General features: G+C 37.7%; 1 protein-coding gene across 1 annotated transcript in view; it reads left to right on the forward strand.

Moving 5' to 3' along the window:
- The window catches only part of ZSWIM5 (zinc finger SWIM-type containing 5), a 131,834-nt gene that overhangs the window by 102,475 nt on the left and 8,583 nt on the right, over window positions 1-20,776 (forward strand). Inside the window, exons 3-9 of the mRNA XM_026707329.2 lie at window positions 2,019-2,167; window positions 6,816-6,966; window positions 13,451-13,630; window positions 15,401-15,577; window positions 17,921-18,067; window positions 18,588-18,725; window positions 19,470-19,730. Coding sequence (XP_026563114.2) covers window positions 2,019-2,167; window positions 6,816-6,966; window positions 13,451-13,630; window positions 15,401-15,577; window positions 17,921-18,067; window positions 18,588-18,725; window positions 19,470-19,730 — 1,203 coding nt within the window. The remainder of the gene's footprint in view (window positions 1-2,018; window positions 2,168-6,815; window positions 6,967-13,450; window positions 13,631-15,400; window positions 15,578-17,920; window positions 18,068-18,587; window positions 18,726-19,469; window positions 19,731-20,776) is intronic.

Here is a 20,776-nt window from a genome sequence, read left to right on the forward strand (position 1 = left end):
AACTCATGTCTTCAGACATGCTTTAAAATCAAATATTGTCCAGCTTTTTGAGTGTCTTGGTTTCTTTGGGGATGGGGGTATTTTTGGACTATTTTCACAATGGCAGTCATCCAAACTTTTATTTTATGTATTGTGACCTTATAAATTGCTTCTTTCTGTATCTGTCAACAAACGAATACCCTAAATTTACAATATTTAAATTTATTTCATGATTTCAGCAATCAGGTTAAATCCAGCCCCTTCATCGATCACTGTAACCAGTAGATCATATGACTTGCCATGTTTTTCTATGGTGAAAATTGAAAAGCACGTCATCACCAATTCTATATTATTGCTAGCATTTGTTCTTCAAAATAAAGATTTATTGGAAAATATTGTGATTAGAAAAATCAGTCTTTCTAATGGTGGAAAAAGTGATTTCATATACAGTACACGTTGGCCTAAGTACATTTCTTTGCAATTTGTTGTAATTTTTGAAATGGATGCCAAGAAATGTGTTTTCCTTTGCAATTGTTCATGTCCTCCTTTGCCTATTCAGATATCTGGTAACCCTAGCCAAAGGAATCCTTGACAGATAACTCTGTTATAGTAACAATATTGATTCCTTCACTGATAGAAAGAAATCATCCTCAAGCTGTTGAAGATAATATTTATTTCGACCCTGCCATCACTGACTTTCATTGCTTTCAGTCTGTTTCATGTAATCCTTACTGAGTCATTCTTAAAATAGCCAAAATAGCTAAGATTAAGTGTGTCAGAAGAATGGTTATCTTCTGTATAGAAATCTCCAAACATTTTGTGAAGCCTCTCTGAGTTCAGCAATTTAATCTTACACACACACACACACACACACTGTGTGTGTGTGTGTGTGTGTGTTGTCTTTGGTTTATGGCTTTAGAGAGAGAGCTTCTCTCTTTTGAGGCCCAAGAAAGATAGTCATATATGAATTGTTTAGAGATCAGCACAGGAAGACCAAGTAGAAGTCTTGGTAGGAGTCATTTGGATCATCTTAGAATCTAAACTGGACTTTCTTTGCCTGGTAGTTAAATTTACCAGGACGGCCTCAGTGGGGGAAACTGATCTAGGGAGACTTTTCATGTTAGATATTAAGGCTTCCACCCAAAGTGATGCATTACAAAGTTTTTAGCAACAAAGAAGGCAATGATTCTTACTTTGTTTTTAGCTTACTGTAGAAGCTAGTGTGGCGAATACTAGTGTCAAGCCTGTTAGGGCAGAATAGAGAAATTTCTCCCTTGCTGTTCAGATTCTTTTTTAAATAATTATTTGTTATTTATTATTTGTTATTTTACTACCTTTGCAGTATTTTATTTGGCTCTACTGCAATTATACAAACATAACCCTACATTTTGTTTGTTCTGTATTGAAAACAAAAGTACTGAAGAATAAATATTGATTTTTTTAAAATTAAAATACTGTGGTACTACACTGTTTATTTATTTATTTTTTCTTTTGTATATATCTCAGCACATGGGTGGCTGAACCTGTCTGTGCTTGGAAGCTAAGTAGTTAGAGCCTGCCTAATAACTTAGATAGGAGACTACCATAGAATACCAAAGATAATTTAGGAATTTAAGGGACATCCTAGAAAATGAAATGGCAAACCAGTTCTGTGTTGCATGGATATGTAAAGTCACCAGGAATTGTTCTCTACTTACGGAGACCTTACAGCAGAGTTTCTTAACCTTAGCTACTTTGAGATGAATCTGGCTGGGGAATTCTGAAAGTTGAAGTCCACTCATCTTAAAGTGGCTAAGGTTAAGAAACGTTGCTTTACTACAGGGGTGTCAAACTCACATTGTCATGGTGATGTGATGACGTGCGTTTCCCCTTTGCTAAACTGGGTGTAGGTGTGGCTAGTGTTTGATGCATTTGGCCCCTGGGTCGGGAGTTTGTCAGTCCTGCTTTACTATATGATAGGGTTAAGGGATAATAGGCAATTTTGCCCTTTTAAAGCCATGGAGAAGATTTCTTTTAACAGCTGAGTTTTCTTGCCATAGGTGCTCCAGACCCTACTGCAGGAGCCAGTATTGATGATGAAAATTGCTGGCATTTGGATGAGGAACAGGTTCGAGAGCAGGTGAAGCTATTCCTTTCCCAAGGAGGATACTATGGCTCTGGGAAGCAACTCAATTCCATGTTTGCTAAGGTGAGACATAGATTCCCTTTTCTGTCACATTTGCAAAACTTTCTACCCTTGAAGTTTTATAATATTCTTTCAACTTGCTGTTCTTTTCTCTGTGAAATCAACATTTAGGATTATATCGTTCTGTCTTTTCCAGAGATGGACTGGAACTGGCATGTTAAATTGCATTGGTGTGATGGCCACTAGGAATCAAAAACAATATTGTATCTTACTCGCAATTAGCTTATCGTTAGGTATTTCCACTTATGCAAATTTTGTTTGGATAGACATTTTTGGTGCTTTCTAATGATTAACTTCACTCAAGGGAGATTTATCAATCAAACCTTTGCAGTAGAGATTTTGGTTTTAATAAAAGATTGTAACATAGAAAAGTAATAGTGGCAAAAGTGGAACATATAACCGTGTGTTTCTCCATTGCTGGATTTTGGCATATGCATGTATGGAAACATGCACAACCTCATCAATATTGTTTATAATGAGTAAAAATGCAACCGTATACAAAGCCATCTGAACAAGCAAGACTTGCTTATGATTCTGATAGCAGCAATGGGTTTTTTTTTAAATAATTCCCCACAAGAATCCTATAAAGGGGCTTCTGGTTTGAGTTCGTTCGGCGACAGACAGAAATCCATGATCGTGCACGGTTTCGGTCTGGGCTCGCCGCTGGAGTGCCCCGAGCCAGCTGGTTTCGGGGCTAAGCCACCCGAAGGTGGTGAGGTGGTGAAGAGGGGGGAGATTGCCAGCAGGGTTGAGGAGAGCTGCATCTCTCCTCCTCAGCTGCCCATTACTCCCTTTCCTGAAGGCGGTTACAGCAGTGGTCAGAAATAGCCACCTCAAAGAAGAACTCGACCAGAAAAGAACGTGCAGGAGGAAGATAAGAAGTGAAAGTTTTGGCTGACCAGGTTAAAGTGCAAAAGCAACAACTAAGGTACCCTGGAATTTAAACTTACAAAAAAATAACATCGTTCCCAAAGAAGAGTCTGAAGCAATGAAGGAAAGTGAAAAGGGAAAGGTTTTTTTTTTTCCTTCTCTCCCTTTCCCTATACTGACAACTAAGAGACTTAAATAAGAAATTGGAAAAATCCGCTTTGACATCAACAGGCAATTAAGCTGAAAATAAAACAAAATGTCAAAGGGATAATAAAGATTTCTGTACACTAAAAAATTTTTCATGGGCAGGAAAGGAGAGAAAAAGAATAAAAGGGCAGGATCTGGAAAGAGGGAGGAGACTGCCTGGAATTAAAAGGAATCTACAGTAAAACTTCAACAAGACTTCCAAAAGATACATTTTAACTGAAACCATAGAACCCCAGGAAGAGAAAGTGAAAAAAAGAGCAAAAAGAAACAGCTTGCATGTATCTGGATTACTTGGTGATCTTTGGATTCTTGGTTATTGTATTTGAATGACTAAAATTAATTGGGTGGTTGTTTAAAAATTTATACAATGGCACTACTTCTGGATGAATTGAAATTGGAACTTAAAAAGTACAAAGAAGATGCACAAGAAGGGAGGGGTTCTTTTGGCTTCGTTTTTCAACTCTTAGAAATGGAGATTTGGAACTATGAGAAACAACAAGAAACGTCTGCAAAATAAGAAGACTGAGACAAAGAAGAAGCCATCTTTAATGAACAAGTAATTCTATGTGGGGAAGAAAAAGGAAAGGGGGGAAAGAGAATGGAGAATTTAAGACTTAAAAAAACAACCAAAGAAAAGAAAAATAATTCAAAAAATAAGTATAATACTGGAAAGCAACAGAAGAGGGGAATACAGAAGAGAGAAATAGAGATAGAGAGACAAGGGGGTAAAAGGGGAGAGAGAAGAAGAGAGGGAAGAAGGAAAGGAAAAGAAGTTAAAAGGACTGAAACAAGATATAGAGAAACAGGGCCTATTTAGAGATAATGGGTGAAAATTTAACTGAAAAGGGATTCTGTAAAGGTACATAAGATTGTATTGTTATATTAGTAATAGAAATAACTTTAAAAAATTGGAAACAATGTATGATTAAAATGAGGGATAAAACAGTTAATGTAATTTAGTGAAATGTTTGTTAATAAAATAAGTGAAATAAAATAAATGAGAAAATTGAATTAGGAAGGGACGGGAACATTTTAATTAGTTAATGTTTTATAAAATATAAGTGAAGGGGGGAAATTAATTATGGAAAGCTTATAACTGTTCCCATAGAAGTATGATATTTAATTGAAAAGTAATGTTAAAGAAATTAAGATTTTAATGAATATTAACATTAATTATAGAATTGAATTGGAATGGAATGTGTTGTTTTAATTACATATATTTATAATTTTTTCTTTTTTTAAGAATATAGTGTGTATTTTAAGAATGTACCAAGCAGAATCCGAATGGAAGTTATGTATTATATTGAATGTTATAACTTTAAGGTATATATTGAAGCCTAAATAAGAGTTAAATAGATAAACTTAAAAGATATAAAGGTATAATACTCCAATCAGCAACTACAGGAGAAACTTTGTTTAATGAGAAAAGATAATAGATAATTGAAACAGGACAGACAAAAAGTATAAATATAATGATTTGAATTGAGATGAGATAATTAAAATAAAATTGAGAAAATTAAAAGAGGGGAGAAGCTATGTAGAAAATGTAACACAGTAATAAGATATGGAATAGAACATAAAAATGAGCATGGCACTGAATTTGTGTCTGTACGAAGAAATGTAACCCGGGATTACACTACTTTCAAAAAAGATGTTTTATTTGTATTTTTTTGTGAAAACTCAAATAAAATTTACAAAAAAAAAGCATCCTATAAAGTGAGTTGGGCTAAAATAAAGTGATTATAGCAGTGGTTTAAAAGCAATTGCTGAAGGGTTTTTTAGAAGTATGTACTACCTTTATTTAGAATTCAACGCTCCTAGCTTTTATTCTAAATCAACAGAGTTTGAACAATGTAGCAGATTAGATTGTTCTGTCACAGGACTATCATGAAAAAGGAATACCTAGAATCCTTCTTATGAATACATATAACCAATATGAACTGTATGAATGGACAGAACAGCAGCATGTAGACAGTGTATAAGAGTATTGAAGGCAAAAGTATAAGCATTCAGATTAACAAACTATAAAGATATTTGCATTGAATTAATCTATGTATGCTTCTGAGAAAAAAAAAATTACATGACCTGAGACTAATCCATAAGCATTAATGTCTAGTTTTTCATAGCTAAGAGCAGTCAAGATGGTCAAAATATTAATGGTATAAAAAAAGTGTGGTTTTTTTTTTTAAGAATTGGCAGGAAATACTTGTATGTATGGATACTTGCAAGATTTCTTTTTAAAACTGTTCCAAATATATTGTTGCAATTTTATATCAGTCATTCATAGATAGATGGAAAGTTAGTTAATCGTATTTAGGACAATCTATATAATTAAGGATATAAGCAGTCCTTTCTGGATTGAACCTATTTCCATGTAGTCTAGCAGTCTATTCTCACTTTGGACAACTACAAGGAAGTTCACTAGCCTCCCTGCAAATAGCTTTATAGGCAGTTACACCATAATCAGGACTAATAGCCACTGATTCCCATAACTTCTTTTATAAATACTTCATACAAAGTAAAGGATATTGTTGGTGTATGCTTTGATCTTAATTCTAAAATGTTCCATCTGAGCAATATACTTTTTGAGAAAATATTATTCTAGAACCTAGTGTGTTAGAGAAATTCTAGTTAGATCTAGTGATAAGTTCCCTTGCAGAATCCAGCATGCAAGAAATGATAAATAGAATTCTGTAAGCACTTATATCTCTTGAGCAGGATATGCCTTCCTATATTTGAAAATGTCCAGGTATGGTGATTCCACACTTCACTTCAAAAATCTGTTGTATAAAGTCTTAGATATCATTTAAACCAAACCTTTTTATTTCAAATAGAGTTTGCATCAGATTACAAGATTAGACATTTTACTTGGAATGGTTTTTGTAATGATTTTTAATAATCCATCATTGTGAGGGATTCAAGGTCTAAAGTGAAACATCTGTTTCTTCAGCCATGACGCATTTCCCCCCCAAATTATAGAACAGTAAAGGGAGACAAGTTGATTACAAGAATTCTCATAATCTAAACCCACATTCCAGGGTATTTTTTGAGGAGGGAATTTGGAAGTTCAATAATCCACAAAGCATTTGGATTTGATCATTGTTGGAAATGGGGATCATGATTTGAGTATATCTGGCTCAATCTGTACTGGCTGAAGACTATAAAAATCACCATCTGGCTTATCATATTCTTTAGTAATGATTTTGCATGCCTCTTATTCTCAGGGAAAAAATATTTCTTTGGCTTGCCTGAATAGCTTGATATTTGTTCAACAAGGTAGAGAGACATTTAGAGACATTTTCACAACCATGTAGGCAGCTTGATGATGGCAAGCTTTTTATCATCTTGTAAGAAGAACATAATCTCCACCCCCACCCCTCAAAAATCTGGTTATCTCCATTCCTATCAATTGCAGCCATCATGATCAGGATAATTGGAGTTGTAATTTAGCTCCAAGTGTATGGTGGGACATCCTCTGGGCAAAATGAAAGACCATGTAGAAGCTAATTCATGTCACCCTTAAATCCAACACCTATATGATTGAAAGTCTATATGTCCTCCTTTTTTATTTTAGGTCCGTGAAATGCTGCGCATGAGAGATTCCAATGGAGCTAGGATGCTGACGCTAATAACAGAGCAGTTCATGGCAGATCCACGTCTTGGTCTCTGGAGACAACAAGGAACAGGCATGACTGACAAATGTCGACAACTGTGGGATGAGTTGGGTAAGTCCAGCAGTTTGTAATGCTTGAGGCTAGAAGGAACTCAGATCGGAAAGGCTGCAAGAAAACAGCAGATGACTTGTGGTGGCAGCTGGAAACCATACAGAGCTGGGAATAGCATTACTATAGACTATAGGCTAAATGAGTTAGTAAATGAGTTTGTGTCTGTGTGTGTGTGGGAGGAAAGGAGAGAAAGAGAATGGTTCAAAGTCCATTTTCAAATGAGCCTTTCTCCTCAAAAATAGGAAAAAAAGTTATCCTTTCCCACTATCTGCTAATTGATTCTTTCTAATGGGGATACAGGGAAATTTTGTATACAAAAAATATGTTCTATAAGTGATCTATAATCTCTGCTAAAAGTAATATTCCTGTTTTCCCGGGGCATAGGCTTGCACTGGAATTTAAAGTTTAATATGAAAAAAAAAGTTTTTCTTTCATCAACTTCATAAAAATAGATTAATACCCAGAACTTGCCTGAATCTCTGGGTTTTGTGCATTCATGGTAATTTGAGTAGAGACTGCTAGGGAAATAATATAGTTGACCTTAGCTTGTGACTCAGCATTGAGAATCGATATCTAGGATGTCAATTGATGTTGGATGCTTACATTTTGAAAAACAGTGGTACATCATTTAAAGATTTCAGTAGCCCTTGGCATGGATCTCCAAAGTTTTCATCTCCATTCTTGAATAATCACAATGCATAATTACATCTGAAACTTAAAATGAGATTAAACTTCATTAGATGCATCAAATGGAGCTTAAATCTTGCACAGACAAATGTTTGCCATCTTGATCAGTTATAACTTCTGGCAGTTCTGAATATTCCAACAAAGTTTTTGATCCTACCCACTGAACTTACTAAAAGAGTTAACATTGGTGAGCCAGACACACACACACACACCGATTCTCACATTGGCTGCCACCTTGGGAGAGTATGACAACAACTTCAAAGTGGCAGGTACAACCAATGATCAAAGTCCTGTCCTTTTTAAGTGTGTGTTCAGTGTGTGTTCAACACATTTAAAAATGGGAGAAGGTTTCAATTGACCAGTCATGCTTTTATTATAACATAAGTGACCCCTTCCCTCCCTCTGCATGTGATCCTATCAACACCAGAAGTAGCAGCTTGGGGGTAGACGGCAGAATGCTTCAAGTGCACCCAAAAATCCATAGTCTAAAGAAGAAGAAAGGAACCCGGGATTTGTACCTTGGTACTGATACACATAGAAACACACAAGGCAAGATTCCTATGTGTTTGCATAATTTTTTTTTGTATGTATAGCTTCCTAATTCAGTAAAACTGCTTATCTAAATCTTATGCCTGGTTGGAAATACAGAACTAAGAAAGAGTTTTTTATCATTATATTTGGCAAACAGTCCCATCATTTACCTGTTGCTTTATTTTCTTTTTCTCTGTGTACAGCTTTTGTAACCAGATGTTCCCTTGGTAAAACCATTGCTTTAATTATTCTGATCTTTATTGCCACATTCTTCATGGTTTTGTTTATGTTTTTCATTCCTTCCTCCTTAGTATTAATATTCCCTTTGTTTCTCCAGCTCATAGTTTCACAATTTGTGAGCTTGGTAAAACAAAATTACCTAACTTTGCCTCGCCATCAATTGTACATTCAAAATGATCTCAATAGTTCATGCTCAAATAGAAAATCTCAGAATTATGACCTGATTTGTAATTTAAATAAAGAGGGCAGGGGTTGAAAAGGGAAAGTTTTTATTTCTGATCAAATCAAGACATTGAAAATTCCAAATAAATGCTCTCACATGATTCTCCCAGCTGAAACACAAGAGGAAAGCTGGTATTACCGTCCCTGAGAAAATCTGAAGCTTTAATCCCATTGCAGTGATATTAAAGATTAGATCCTAATTAAGTTGAAAACAATTGGATTATAGCTCGACCTTAATCTTTGAGCAGCTTAACCTTTATTTTGTTTACAGCTGGAGACCAGAATGGGGAAGAAAACAAAATGTGGGAAAAATTAGCTTGTTTCAGGTGAAACATCAAATGAAACAAGCCTGAAGCTGATATGCTTCAGTTATTTCTCTGTTGGCCCTTTTGCTAGAATCTGGCAAACTGTGATTTGTGGAAACCAGTTGGGAAGAAGAAGAGTGCACCAGCTGGAGACTTGATCTTGTAATTCTTTGGCATTACATTTGAACTGAGTAATTGTATTTTTTAATTGAGTTGTTACTAGAGTTACTATTGTTCTTCCTCCTGATGGAGGGTAGTTTCTCTTTACAGCAGAGGAGTTAAAGACACATACCCACACTTGAGTAGTATTGTCCGGAATATTTGTGTGTAGTTCTAGTCATACATTCGGGATCAGTGAGGTTTAAGAACTGTGCTCCTATTCTATACCCAAACAATATTATCTCTGCTATTAAAGGTACTATTTTTGTGGTTCTCCAATGAAAAATTTAAGATTGTATCCTTTACTCATTTATAATCTGGTTTTTCAAAAAATACAAGGTTACCCAGTTTTAACTATATGAATACCAGTAGTGACTGAGATTTTGAATGATTGAAAAATATGCCAATTGGGTATTTTATGGGACTCTACACATTTAATTGGGAAAATAACTTTAAAAAATACATAGGAAATTAATATGGAACTAGAGGAGAGGCAAAGATTCAACTAGCTTTGTTCACACAGGATAATCATTATAGCTAAAGGTTAACATAGCGTAGATTTCTGTAAAAGTAGTCCTCATCTTATAACCGTAGAATCCAGTTGTAAGTCATTAAGGTTGTAATTTTTTGGTCTTTTTCACCATGGAAATTAAGCAAAGGTAGCGGTGATTAAGTGAACCTATTTTTTGAACGAGCATTTATTGCTAGAAACCAGCAAAAAAGTTGCCAGAAAGTGACAAATAACATTGCAAATTGCAGTCATATGATTGTAGAATGCTGCAAGAGATTGCAAAGCTGATGCACCCAACATATGTGGTCATGTGACCAGTGTGTGTGTGTGTGTGTGTGTGTGTGTGTGTGTGTGTGTATGGAACACAACTATTTACAACAGCTGGGGATGGTTTACTGGCCATAAAGCACCCATTCCATGGCCCTTGTAACTTTTCAGAGGTCATAAAATGATTGATTGCAAGTTGCAGACTGCCTGTGCAAACGTAAGCATGTATATTTGAAGGTAGAACGAGGATAAAATGGGAATGCTATAGATCAGTTAGGCCATCTGGGAAACATACTACAGCATTAGCAATCAAAACCCCAAATATCTCAAATATATTGCTTTGATGCCTTTATACAACAAAACAAATACTAATTCATAGTCCCATAAACATGTTTCATTCTGTTTTCATTAGAATTTCCGAAAATATCAATATATGCCCAACAGATGTCTAGTGAACCCGGATCCATGTTTTATATATTATCCTTATGTTGACATATTGTTTCCCCTGGCAGTAACTGGGACCATATTTCAGAAGAGCATGCAAAGGGAACAGGGCAATTAGATTATTTCCCATCCCCGGCCATTTATTCCCAGCAGTTTGAGGTTGAGAGCCGTTGTTTTGTATAAGCCCAGAAAGAAGACTTTAAAAACCTGCCACCCAGGAGTCAGATCAATGTATTATTCTATGCTGAGCATTGTGGCTCTTTATCAAAAGAACTGATTCTTTAAACTGCCAGCTTTGGAAAAGAAGCCCTTCAGGAGCAGGCTTGCCAGCTAGGAAACTTAAAAAAAAAAAAAAAAGCGAGATCTATAAAGCTGCTTTTTTTCCTGTTCTGTTTGAGGGGTGAAACTCTTAGAAGCTCAAGGATGGCTGCCCTGCATTTACGGTTAGGCTCACACAAAAAAATCCCCAAACCACCCCAGTTCCATAATGAAGGGGACAGTCTGAGAAATATGAGGGAACCTGAGATGCTTATTAGCAGAGGAGGTTGGGAGTAGCTATTTACAGATTCAGGGCTCTTTTACTCTGCCACTGATTCCCTAAGCACTCAAAAACACTTTTTAAAAAAATAGTCCACACTTCTAACAAGGAATGCAAAAAATCATTAACTTGCCTCCGGTTGATACAGGAGCCGGAGGAGCAAAACGTTTCTTACTTGCTTTTCTATCAAAATGGAAACAAATGGCTTGTTCTGCTCTCCATCTCCATCCACATGATCCTTATGTCATGCTGTATGCAGTTTTCTGATTGTACCCCAAAACCAAACAAAACCGTGAGTAATTCCTAGAAGGGGAGTTGCCAAGCCACAATGTTTCTTGAAACTTCTGCTGAGGGCTGAAATCCTGGGTGAGGCAGGAGTTTCTGTAAATGGGAAGAAGACTCTCCACAGCTCTGTGGAGTCACAATCTTTCCTAGTTACAACTAATTGATTGTGGTTTTTAAACATAACCATAGCTCAGGGGTGTCAAACTCAAGGCTCACGGTCCGGATATAGCCCACAAGGTACTTAGATCTGGCCTGCAAGGCCGGCCTGGAAATAACGAAGGACTGGCCAGTGGTGCCTGTGAGACCAAAAATGGGGCGTTTTGGCTTCCAGAGTGCTGCTGGAGGCCGTCCTTGACTCAGAAGGTTATAAAAGGAGGGAAAAGTAAAATATTTTATCTTTCAGGCTTGCAGGATTCTGCTACTATAGGCTACGTCAATAATTTATGGTTCTAGTCTTCCTATGAAGTCAGTTTCTTGATCTGGTCTTCTTTCATAGGGTAGATCAAGTAGATCAAGTATGCATTAAATAAACAAAATCACAGAAACACACGCGTCTCTATTTTTATAAGTGTATAAAACCATGTGTGCGGAGGTGCAATCCTGTGTCACGCCCCTTGGCAATGCCCACCCTGGCCCCACCCTACAACCTCCTCCCCACCCTGGCCCTCTGAGGTCAAACAAAACCGTGATGCGTCCCTCAATGAAATCGAGTTTGACACCGCTGCCATAACTGAACCAGAAACAAATCTGCTTGGCTGTCAAATGCAACTGGTGACATGGGATCATAGATTTCTAAGCGATGGTTTAAAATGGAGCATCTCATGTGAAAATGTCCTTAGAAGTATATGGAAAAGCTGGAAAGGGGAAGAGATAGAAAGATTAAATAATAAAAAGGCTGACCATTAAGTCTAATTTATTTGTTTGTTTTAATTTAAAGTCCCATTCTAAAGATAATATTTGTACAATTCTGTCACAGATACCAAGTACAACAAATTTATAGACTCCCGTTAAACCAATATAAACACGTAATTGGTGAACATTCATCTTGGTGAATTGCAAAGCATAAAGTCAAAGCATAAAGACTTTGAATGAAATTGATCCAGGTTTAGGAGGAGCCCTAGCCAATTCCAGTTCTAAGAGGTGTGAAACCTGCTTAAAGTGCGCATCCTGAGAGTTTTAATTTGCTGGGTATAGAAAACCTTTTCTTAGAGCTCTTTGTACAAGTTTTCCAGTTATACACAAATCTGCACACTCTGTTATTAGAATACTTAAGCATATATCTGCATTTACTGTATCCTTATGTGTCTCAAAATTTCTGAATTTTTTTTAATCAAATGGAGTAATGAATAAAATGTGAGATGATTGCTCACAGGAAGAGGAAAAGTATTTTTAGAGATAGTTGCAAAATATGAAGTATGTCATTAAGTACAGCATATAAAAATAAAGGTAGCCACAAATCATGTGATATACATAAAACACATAATCTCTTTTAAAACTCTAAACAACCACCCAGAGTAAAGAGTGGGTTTTTTGGTTTTATATCTGTATCCCTCATCAGCATATAATTGACCTCAGCTGGCCTGAAAAAGTAAGTGTTGAGCCGGTTGGGATAGGAGATCATTAGAAAATGCAAGGGTTGAAGGCTACATTGGAAACTGAAAAAATAGTTGTGGAATAAAACATTTTCCCATATGGTTGCCAAGAAAACTATATGTACTCCTGGCCACAAAGTCATCAGAAGTGAAACTCAATTGCAAGGCAACTGTTCCTTTAGTCTTTGCTTAATTTCAGATTCTTTTGCCAAATAATAATATATATTCTTAGATGTACAGCATTAACGGACCTGCAGATTTGAACTACAGTACTGGGAGCAGTAATTATACTGTTGCTGCTGATTATGGGGCAAATGCCACTTTTCCAAAATGGACTAAATGCGCAGTATAGAAATCAGGCTATCGTGGGGTTTCCAACATTGGGACTTGCTGGCATACATTTAAGCAGTCTTTGAAGTACAGTTCAAACAGTTGATATATCCTGGCAGACAGGAATAATCTTGGATTCACATTGCCTCTCCATTTTAAGCTCTGAGGGATACAATTAAGCTGATTTATGGAAGATGTGTTCTTGAGTTAGTTAGCTAGTTTCTTTTATAAATTCTCCCTCTGGGCTCAGTGCAATTCCCTGAAACAAGATGTAAACATTTCCAAACTCTTCAAAGCAAGGAACCTATGGGGGGAACTCTTGTTGTCTGCTCAACTACAAAAATACATTTCAGCGCTTGGCTTGCTCTTACAGGGGCCCTATGGGTGTGCGTTGTATTAAATCCACACTGCACGCTAGAAGAAAAGGCATGCTGGCTGCGACAGCTCCGGAAGTGGGGTGATATGGATGTTTGTCCACTGGAAGATGGAAACTACAGCAATGAACTTCCCAACATCACTAGTGCACTTACTCAGAGCTCTAGTCACAGGCAAAGTAAGTGTGGCAGAGATAGTTTCACTGTTTATAATGTAACATCTTTCTTTAGATTCCATATATAGCTAAAAATAATCTTACAAGATCCCAGTTATGGGTTAATAGAAATCCAGTTCGTGGTATAGGACTGTTCTGCATTTCAGCTTGGTAGGTCAATGAACAAAAGAATGTTGCCCGATATTACACGTTAGGCATAATATTAATCTATATACTACTAAAACTCTTGTGTCTGTTTGATTGTTTGTAACCTTCAATTGGGTGAAATGGTGCATCATAGAGCAACAATTTTTGAATCAATCTACCTCAAATTGGCTAATTTACAGAATTCAGGACCTGTGACTCTTGTGGGAAAAAATTGACAAAGTTGGCAAAATTGTGGCTGCTTCAATGCTGCTGCGCTGCCACAGACAGCTGCAATGATGTGACCATCATTTGCAACACTCCTTGCCAGCTTTTTACAAGAAAAGTCAGTGGGGAAGTTGGCTATCGCTGTCCCTTCTCACTATTTTTTTTGCTGGCCAGGGGTCATTCTGTTTCTCTGTTTAGGTAAGGGATTATTTTTTGAAATGATGACCCAGTGAGGCACAGGTTGCCTAGTTCTTATTAAAATTTCCCAATTGAAGTAAAATGGTTTTGATTCAGATTGTCAGAGATCTATAAATCTTGTCTTCTTCCTAGCTCCTGCCTTCATAATGGGATATTTTAGTGGCCTCTTTCTCTCTGTCTCTTCCTCTGTTCCTGATTTTCTCTTTAATTCCCTCCTTGTATTCTTCTCAGTTATTAGTACCAGGCAATGGATGAACCCCGCTGTAGGTTGTTTGTTGCTTGTTTGTTGTTGTTGTTGTAACGTTAACTGGAAATTATCCAGTTTAGAAAAGAATTGGTCAGCTTTATTTGTCTCCTCAATTATTTCCCCATGCTGTTTTGTGCTGGAAATACTACAATTTGTATACCTGGATTTTATAACAATATTCTGTTATAACAATTTTGCTAACAATACTCAGCAAAAACATCATTTGAATGCTTTGCAGTCTCAAACAATTCCTGTCCAGCCTTGAACTCTGTGCAAGCTGAATGCATAAAAATTGACTCATATTACTTAATATATAATACATCAGGGGTTACATTTCCCAATCTTTGTGTGCAAAGTTTCCAAGTCTTTGCTTCCCAATGTTCATATTGGGAGAGATATTTTCAACATAGCACTCATAGCAACAGTGTTCTTGCCCTGATCTTATATTGTAAATGGCAAAAAAATGCTGCTAATAGACTTCTTAGGATGACAGTAGACCTGGAATGTTATACAAAGATTTTGATATCCTCTGAGTCTGTTTTTTTTTTAATGCCAAAAAGCAGATTAAAAATGGTGTGAATAGCACAGCATAGCAGAGCATAGAGTTCCCGTGCTAGTATGTAAAAGAATGTAGCATTTGGTCAGTAATACTACTTAGAACTCTTCCTAGCTCTTCTGTCAGGGATTGAATTGTACTTTCCTTGCCCGATGTTCAGTTTTAATGCATGTGAGCAGTTTGGTTGTAAACGGGTCCATTGTGACCAATGGGTTGCCCCAAGCAGGGGGAATAGTTTGGGAAGACCACTCTGTATTTTGATGTTCTATCTGATTACTTTGATGGATGAGGGACTGCTTTCAATGGCCATCTGCTGGAAGACTAGTTGGCTTCCTTGTGCAATTGATTGTTCCCTGTGAGAATCGATGCCATGTTGGATCCAGCAGGGTTTTTATGTTCTTACCTGTTCTTTTCCTTATAGGCTCTTTAACAAGGCCACGTCGCACAGTATTCACTCGTGCCATTGAAGGCTGTGATCTCCACTGGCAGGACAGTCATCTCCAGCGAATAATCAGCAGTGATTTCTACATTTCTCCGTCTTACCCCAGGGAGGGTGAGGGCCTTCTTTTCAACTCACAAGGGCAACCATTGTGGCTGGGTAAGCTTCCTGGTTAATGGTTGCTGTGCAGTTTTATTTTGTTTCGTTTTTAGAATATTTATCAAAGAAGCGGTGATCTCTCTAGGACAGAATAATATTCTTGCATTTGTGAGTGTTGTCCCGTTCTCCCGTTCTGCAACAGATCAGGAGTGGGTGTTACTCTTGTCCTAGCTGCTTAGACTGAGTCTGTCTGAAAGGCTTATTAGCCTAGCTCTGCCCACTCTGGGTAGCTCCTCTCAGCTTTTGACTCAGTCCTCAGCCACGACGGACGCAAGTCACTGCCTCTCCTGCCTTTGGAATTTTTTTCTCCAAAGGCAGCCTTACTACGTTCAAAGGGGGAAAAAAGCCTCAAAACAGCTTTATATTCAAATATATGCTGCTCAGCTTCTCAGCTGTTTTTCGGAGCCGTGTAACAGCTGAAAGCTGCTCCAATGGTCCGGAGCAGCCTCTAGAGGGCCGTGGGGCCATTTGCAGCCCTCTGTAGTGAAGAGGAGGCCGCGGACACCAGATAGCCATTTTTCGGGGGCAGGCTTACTTTCCAGAATTTGAGAAGCCTGGCACGTAGTCACTTGCAATACTCAATACTTAGCCTTTGGAGCAAAGGTAGACCTGTTTTTCCTTGCTGTATATTGGGATACTGTGTATTGAGACACTCCTAATTTAGTATGGAAAGAGTTTGCTGATGTTGTAATTAAATGCAATAGTGCACTGGTAACTAAGCCAGAAATTCTACTAATAACAAAATAACAAATTGAAATTAAATGAAAGGCATTAAAATTGAAATCTGTAGCCAAACACTGAAGTTATAAAATGATTGTACAGTAGGACTGTAATAGGCTTTTCATCTATTCTAGTTCAATGAAGCTTACCGTGCTAAATTAATCCCATATCGTAACATAACAGATCCACCTCTTTATAGCTTCATTAGGAAAGTAAGACCTATGTAGCACAGAATATAGAAATTCAAGGACATAGCAGCCAGTGCATGGGACCTTGGTCAGGTGACAAAACTTTTTAGCCATTTCTGCATCTTCCTCCTTCTCCTCAATCCTTATTTGGATAGATCATTTGAATTTGTCAAAAGACATAACTGAAATGCATTGTCCAATCCTCTTGCTTCTTTTTCTTGGAGCTCCCCCTGGAGGAAATTGAGAGCACTGAGGATTTGTTTTTGATTTGCCAGCAACATCTGAATGATATAATTTTAAAAAGGTGTGTATACTGCACATAGAATAGGAACAAACATTTTTGAAAGGACCCAAGCATTTTCTTCAGGAGCCCTAAAAACATGGAGCAAATCAGCTGAGGATTTGGAGGAAAGCAAAGGAAAGGGATGCATCTGTCATGAAAGATCCCGAGATACCTTACAAAAATATTTTCTTCACAGATTGTCCACTCCTATGACTTTCTGCATGCATGTATGCATGCATTCCCCATGACAGGGACATTTAGAGAGGAAGAAGTTCTTTTCAGCTTTCCAACCAGTCTGTGTCATCTGTTTCTCTCCTAGTCACTGTCACTTTGGGGTGGGCGATGGGGGGAACAATAATCAAGAACAGATGAATTTCTAGGCCATGCAGTTGTGTTGCCACAGGACATGTTGTTCTCTGGTAATAATACTATCAGGAATAGCATAGAACATACACGTGATACAAAATCACTTCCAGAGAGGTATTCTAGAGGTTGAGCAGAAGTTATAAAAGATAGAAGATACATCATAAGGGCTCTGTGTAAATAGGAGATTTGAAGGATAGAATTGTAACTGTGGCTCAGTTTGAAAAATGTAGTAATGTAAGACTATGGGACTAGGGGAGGTTCAAAACATACAAAGGCAATTTCCTTTTGCAATAAAATTAGAATGTTAGGAGAAAAAGGCTATGCTAGGATACAATTGTTCCCTCATTTGCCTTCTTTTTCTGAAAGGGGAATCTTTCAATATTTTTATTTAATGTTACATATTATAATCAGGGAACATACTACGTCTGTGTATGTGGGTTGTCTTTTGAAAGGAAGGAGTTGAAAAATCTGTTTCCTGGATGAATATTATACCACCATGGCTTTATTAAAAAATACAAGGTTAGGATAATAACGCTTTGGCAGATACAAGAACTGAAATACAGTACATGAGCTGCATATTACACACATTCAATGCTGCACTATGAAAAAGGCAAAGAGAAAACTAAGCAAGCATCCAAAGGCCTATTTTTGCATGTTAGCCATCATTAAATGGGGGGGATGCAACAGAACAGAATATATAAATAAAGGTTAGCCTTAGACTGCCTGTATGGTTTATTTGTCTCTAATCGAGGCTTAATTACCTTCTATCCTGACATGATGCCACAGAACATGTCCCAACTGCTTGCGCCCGGGTTGATGCCCTGCGATCCCATGGCTACCCCAAGGAGGCTCTCCGCCTAACTGTGGCTATAATCAACACTCTGAGACTGCAACAACAGAGGCAGCTGGAGATATACAAACATCAGAAGAAAGGTATGGATTAGCTTGTGTTTGTGACTTTGGTACCAATCCAACTTTATGAATGTTAATTTGGATTTCTTGATACATTCTCTTTATGCTGTTTGGAACATAGGAGATCCCTAGGGTTGCCACTCTGATCTTTCCAAACAAATTTTAGCCATAGGGCAATTATTTTTGCAAGTATCTTTTAAAGAATGACTGTCCATTTGAAATTAGTGTTGCCCATATAAAGGATACTTGCTTAAATGGATGCTATTGGACTGAGTTGGCCATTGGTCTTTTTGTAAACACAGAATGCATGGAATTTACAGTACTTCAGAATCTGAAGCCAAAACCGGGCACGGCCTTGTTGGAACAACCTTGTCAAAATGGAAGAACAGAGAATAAATACAACAAATTGAAAGGAATCCCTATTACCTATCGCAAGTTTTGAGGGATAGTTTTGAGCATTGTGGCTTGGAAGATGAAGCCAAAGAGGATTCCCCACTGTGACCTTACTCTGGGATTTTCCTTGTTTTGTGCTGTCTTCTAGAACTGTTGCAAAGAGGAGCAACCACTATCACAAACCTGGAAAGCTGGGTAGGGCATCCTCTCAATCCGATTGGCTGCTTATTTCTCACTTTGACAGAAGCATGTCGAATAGAGGATGAAAACAGCCTTGATATTTCAGGTATGAGAATGAGAACTTCAGATTGCAAATTTTGAATTCAAGCCAGCTTTTTCCCTATGTTCAGTTTGGAGCCATCCAGATTCCTGTTGTTGTTATTGAATGCCTGTTTTTTTTTTTGTCTAAAAGCTGTATGTGTATGAATAAATATGAAAAACCCAGCTCATAATTTTCAATGGAAATGTTCCTGTGAGAGAGAAGATACAGCCTTCCAATAGTCCCTTAGATTTTCGTCATGTAGCTCTTTAGCTCTAGCTGATAATAATATGACATCTTTTATGTTTTGCTCTTTGGCATCTGCACTTGGCATGGTTGACTTCTCCTGCTAAGCACAGGATATTCCCCAGGAATTGATATCAAACGAAGTTCTCTCTGTGAAAAATGCAAAAATCCGTTTCAGAAAATATCCCAGCTAAGAAACGGAGTAGGCAGTGTTTCGCTCTTTTAATTTGTTCATAGTCGAAAGGTTTGTGTAATGCTCCTTATGATTCCTATGCAGTGTTTATTTCAGAAGGTGTGGGGTGGAATTAATGAAGCTGTGTAGTTCAGCCCAGCTGCACCAGCATAATTGAACACATGAGCTGCAGCAAAAACAGCCACTGTGTTGTGCAGTGAGAGTGGATCGTTTGGACCAGTAGCATTAATAGAGCCAACCTGATTGTGTATCTTGGAAGGCATGAGAAGAAATTATAATTACTATCTGGAGTCTGATCCACCTGTCCTCTTAACTCTTTTCTTGGCCATCAGATGCTGGTGAGTCAAAGCCTCCAGTGTATCAGCATGTGCCTGTGGCCAACAATTGCCCTGAGAGTGGGGAATCCTACCTATCTCTGGCTTTGGAAGTGGCACTGATGGGGATGGGGCAACAACGGGTGATGCCAGAAGGCCTTTACGCGCAAGACAAAGTGTGGCGTAATGAGGAACAGATTATTGCCTGCCTGCAAGAGCTGGAGCTTGATGCTGTATTGGTGCAGACCCTACGCAAGCAGTGCATTCTGCTTCTGGAAGGTGAGAGAACTGAGATGCTACTGCGACCGGTCACTCATGAGAAACAAAGCTGTGTGTCCACAATCCAGGGGGAAAAAAATTAGATTCACTTTAGTAAATTCCATATTGGAAACCCGGTCAGTGTCCCTTGTTCGCAATGGCATATGCCAATGAGATAATGGTATCAAAATATTTTTGAATAGGAGAATTTGGTAGTGATATGCATTGAAAAAGAGGTTGGGAATATCAGGATTAGATAAAACAGACTACATAGTGTTAGAGATTTTAGGAAGAGAATTGTTTTAGTCTTTGATGATCAGGAGGAGGCTGGTAACTCTTTTTCTGATGAACCAGTTTTATTGAGAGACACAAGCTTTTGAAAGTTGCAACTCACTTCATTAGATGCGCAGAATGGCTAGATTTATGTAGGTAGAATTGGAGTGAGGGAAGCATGGTGGAGGGGAAGACAGGATGGCTGTGCAAGTTGTATGTAAAACAGATTGAAGAACCTTATTAATGAGCAATAGTAATGTGTTAGAAAACCATTGAGTTTGATGAGACATTCTGAGATTGCCTTTGCTTGATGGTGCTGTTAAAAGTCCGGCTTTGCCCTAACAGCCCTTTTGCGATCTGCAGTGATGTACCACCCTGGCAAGTTGCGATGTTTTGATATTACTTTGTCCTTGTTTTGAGTCTTGATATTTTGATATTACCTTGTTCTTGTTTTGCGTCTTGACACACATACATTATTTTGCACAAAGTTTGTCCCATTTGTCCTACGTAGCATTAAGAAGGGCGTGTGGCATATGAAGAAAAGCATATGAAAGCCCTCTAATCTTTTGTGTGTATTTGTTGGGGCGTGTGACAGTGCTGTTGGCATAGATGTGAGGTCCAAGTCAACCTCTGGGATTGTTGCAGGGGCCAGTTCCCATGTTATCTCTCGTTGAATGTGAGAATCTAATTCAGGTTGAGTGGCTGCATGCAAGTATAGCTTGAGAAAATTCAGTATCATTGCCCAGAATAAGCTGTAGATTATTAATAACACATCTGAGTGGTTTGAGCTCTGA

This window comes from Pseudonaja textilis, chromosome 3 (genome assembly GCF_049901715.1).
Source record: "Pseudonaja textilis isolate UNSWEBS1 chromosome 3, rPseTex1.2, whole genome shotgun sequence".
NCBI lineage: Eukaryota > Metazoa > Chordata > Lepidosauria > Squamata > Elapidae > Pseudonaja > Pseudonaja textilis.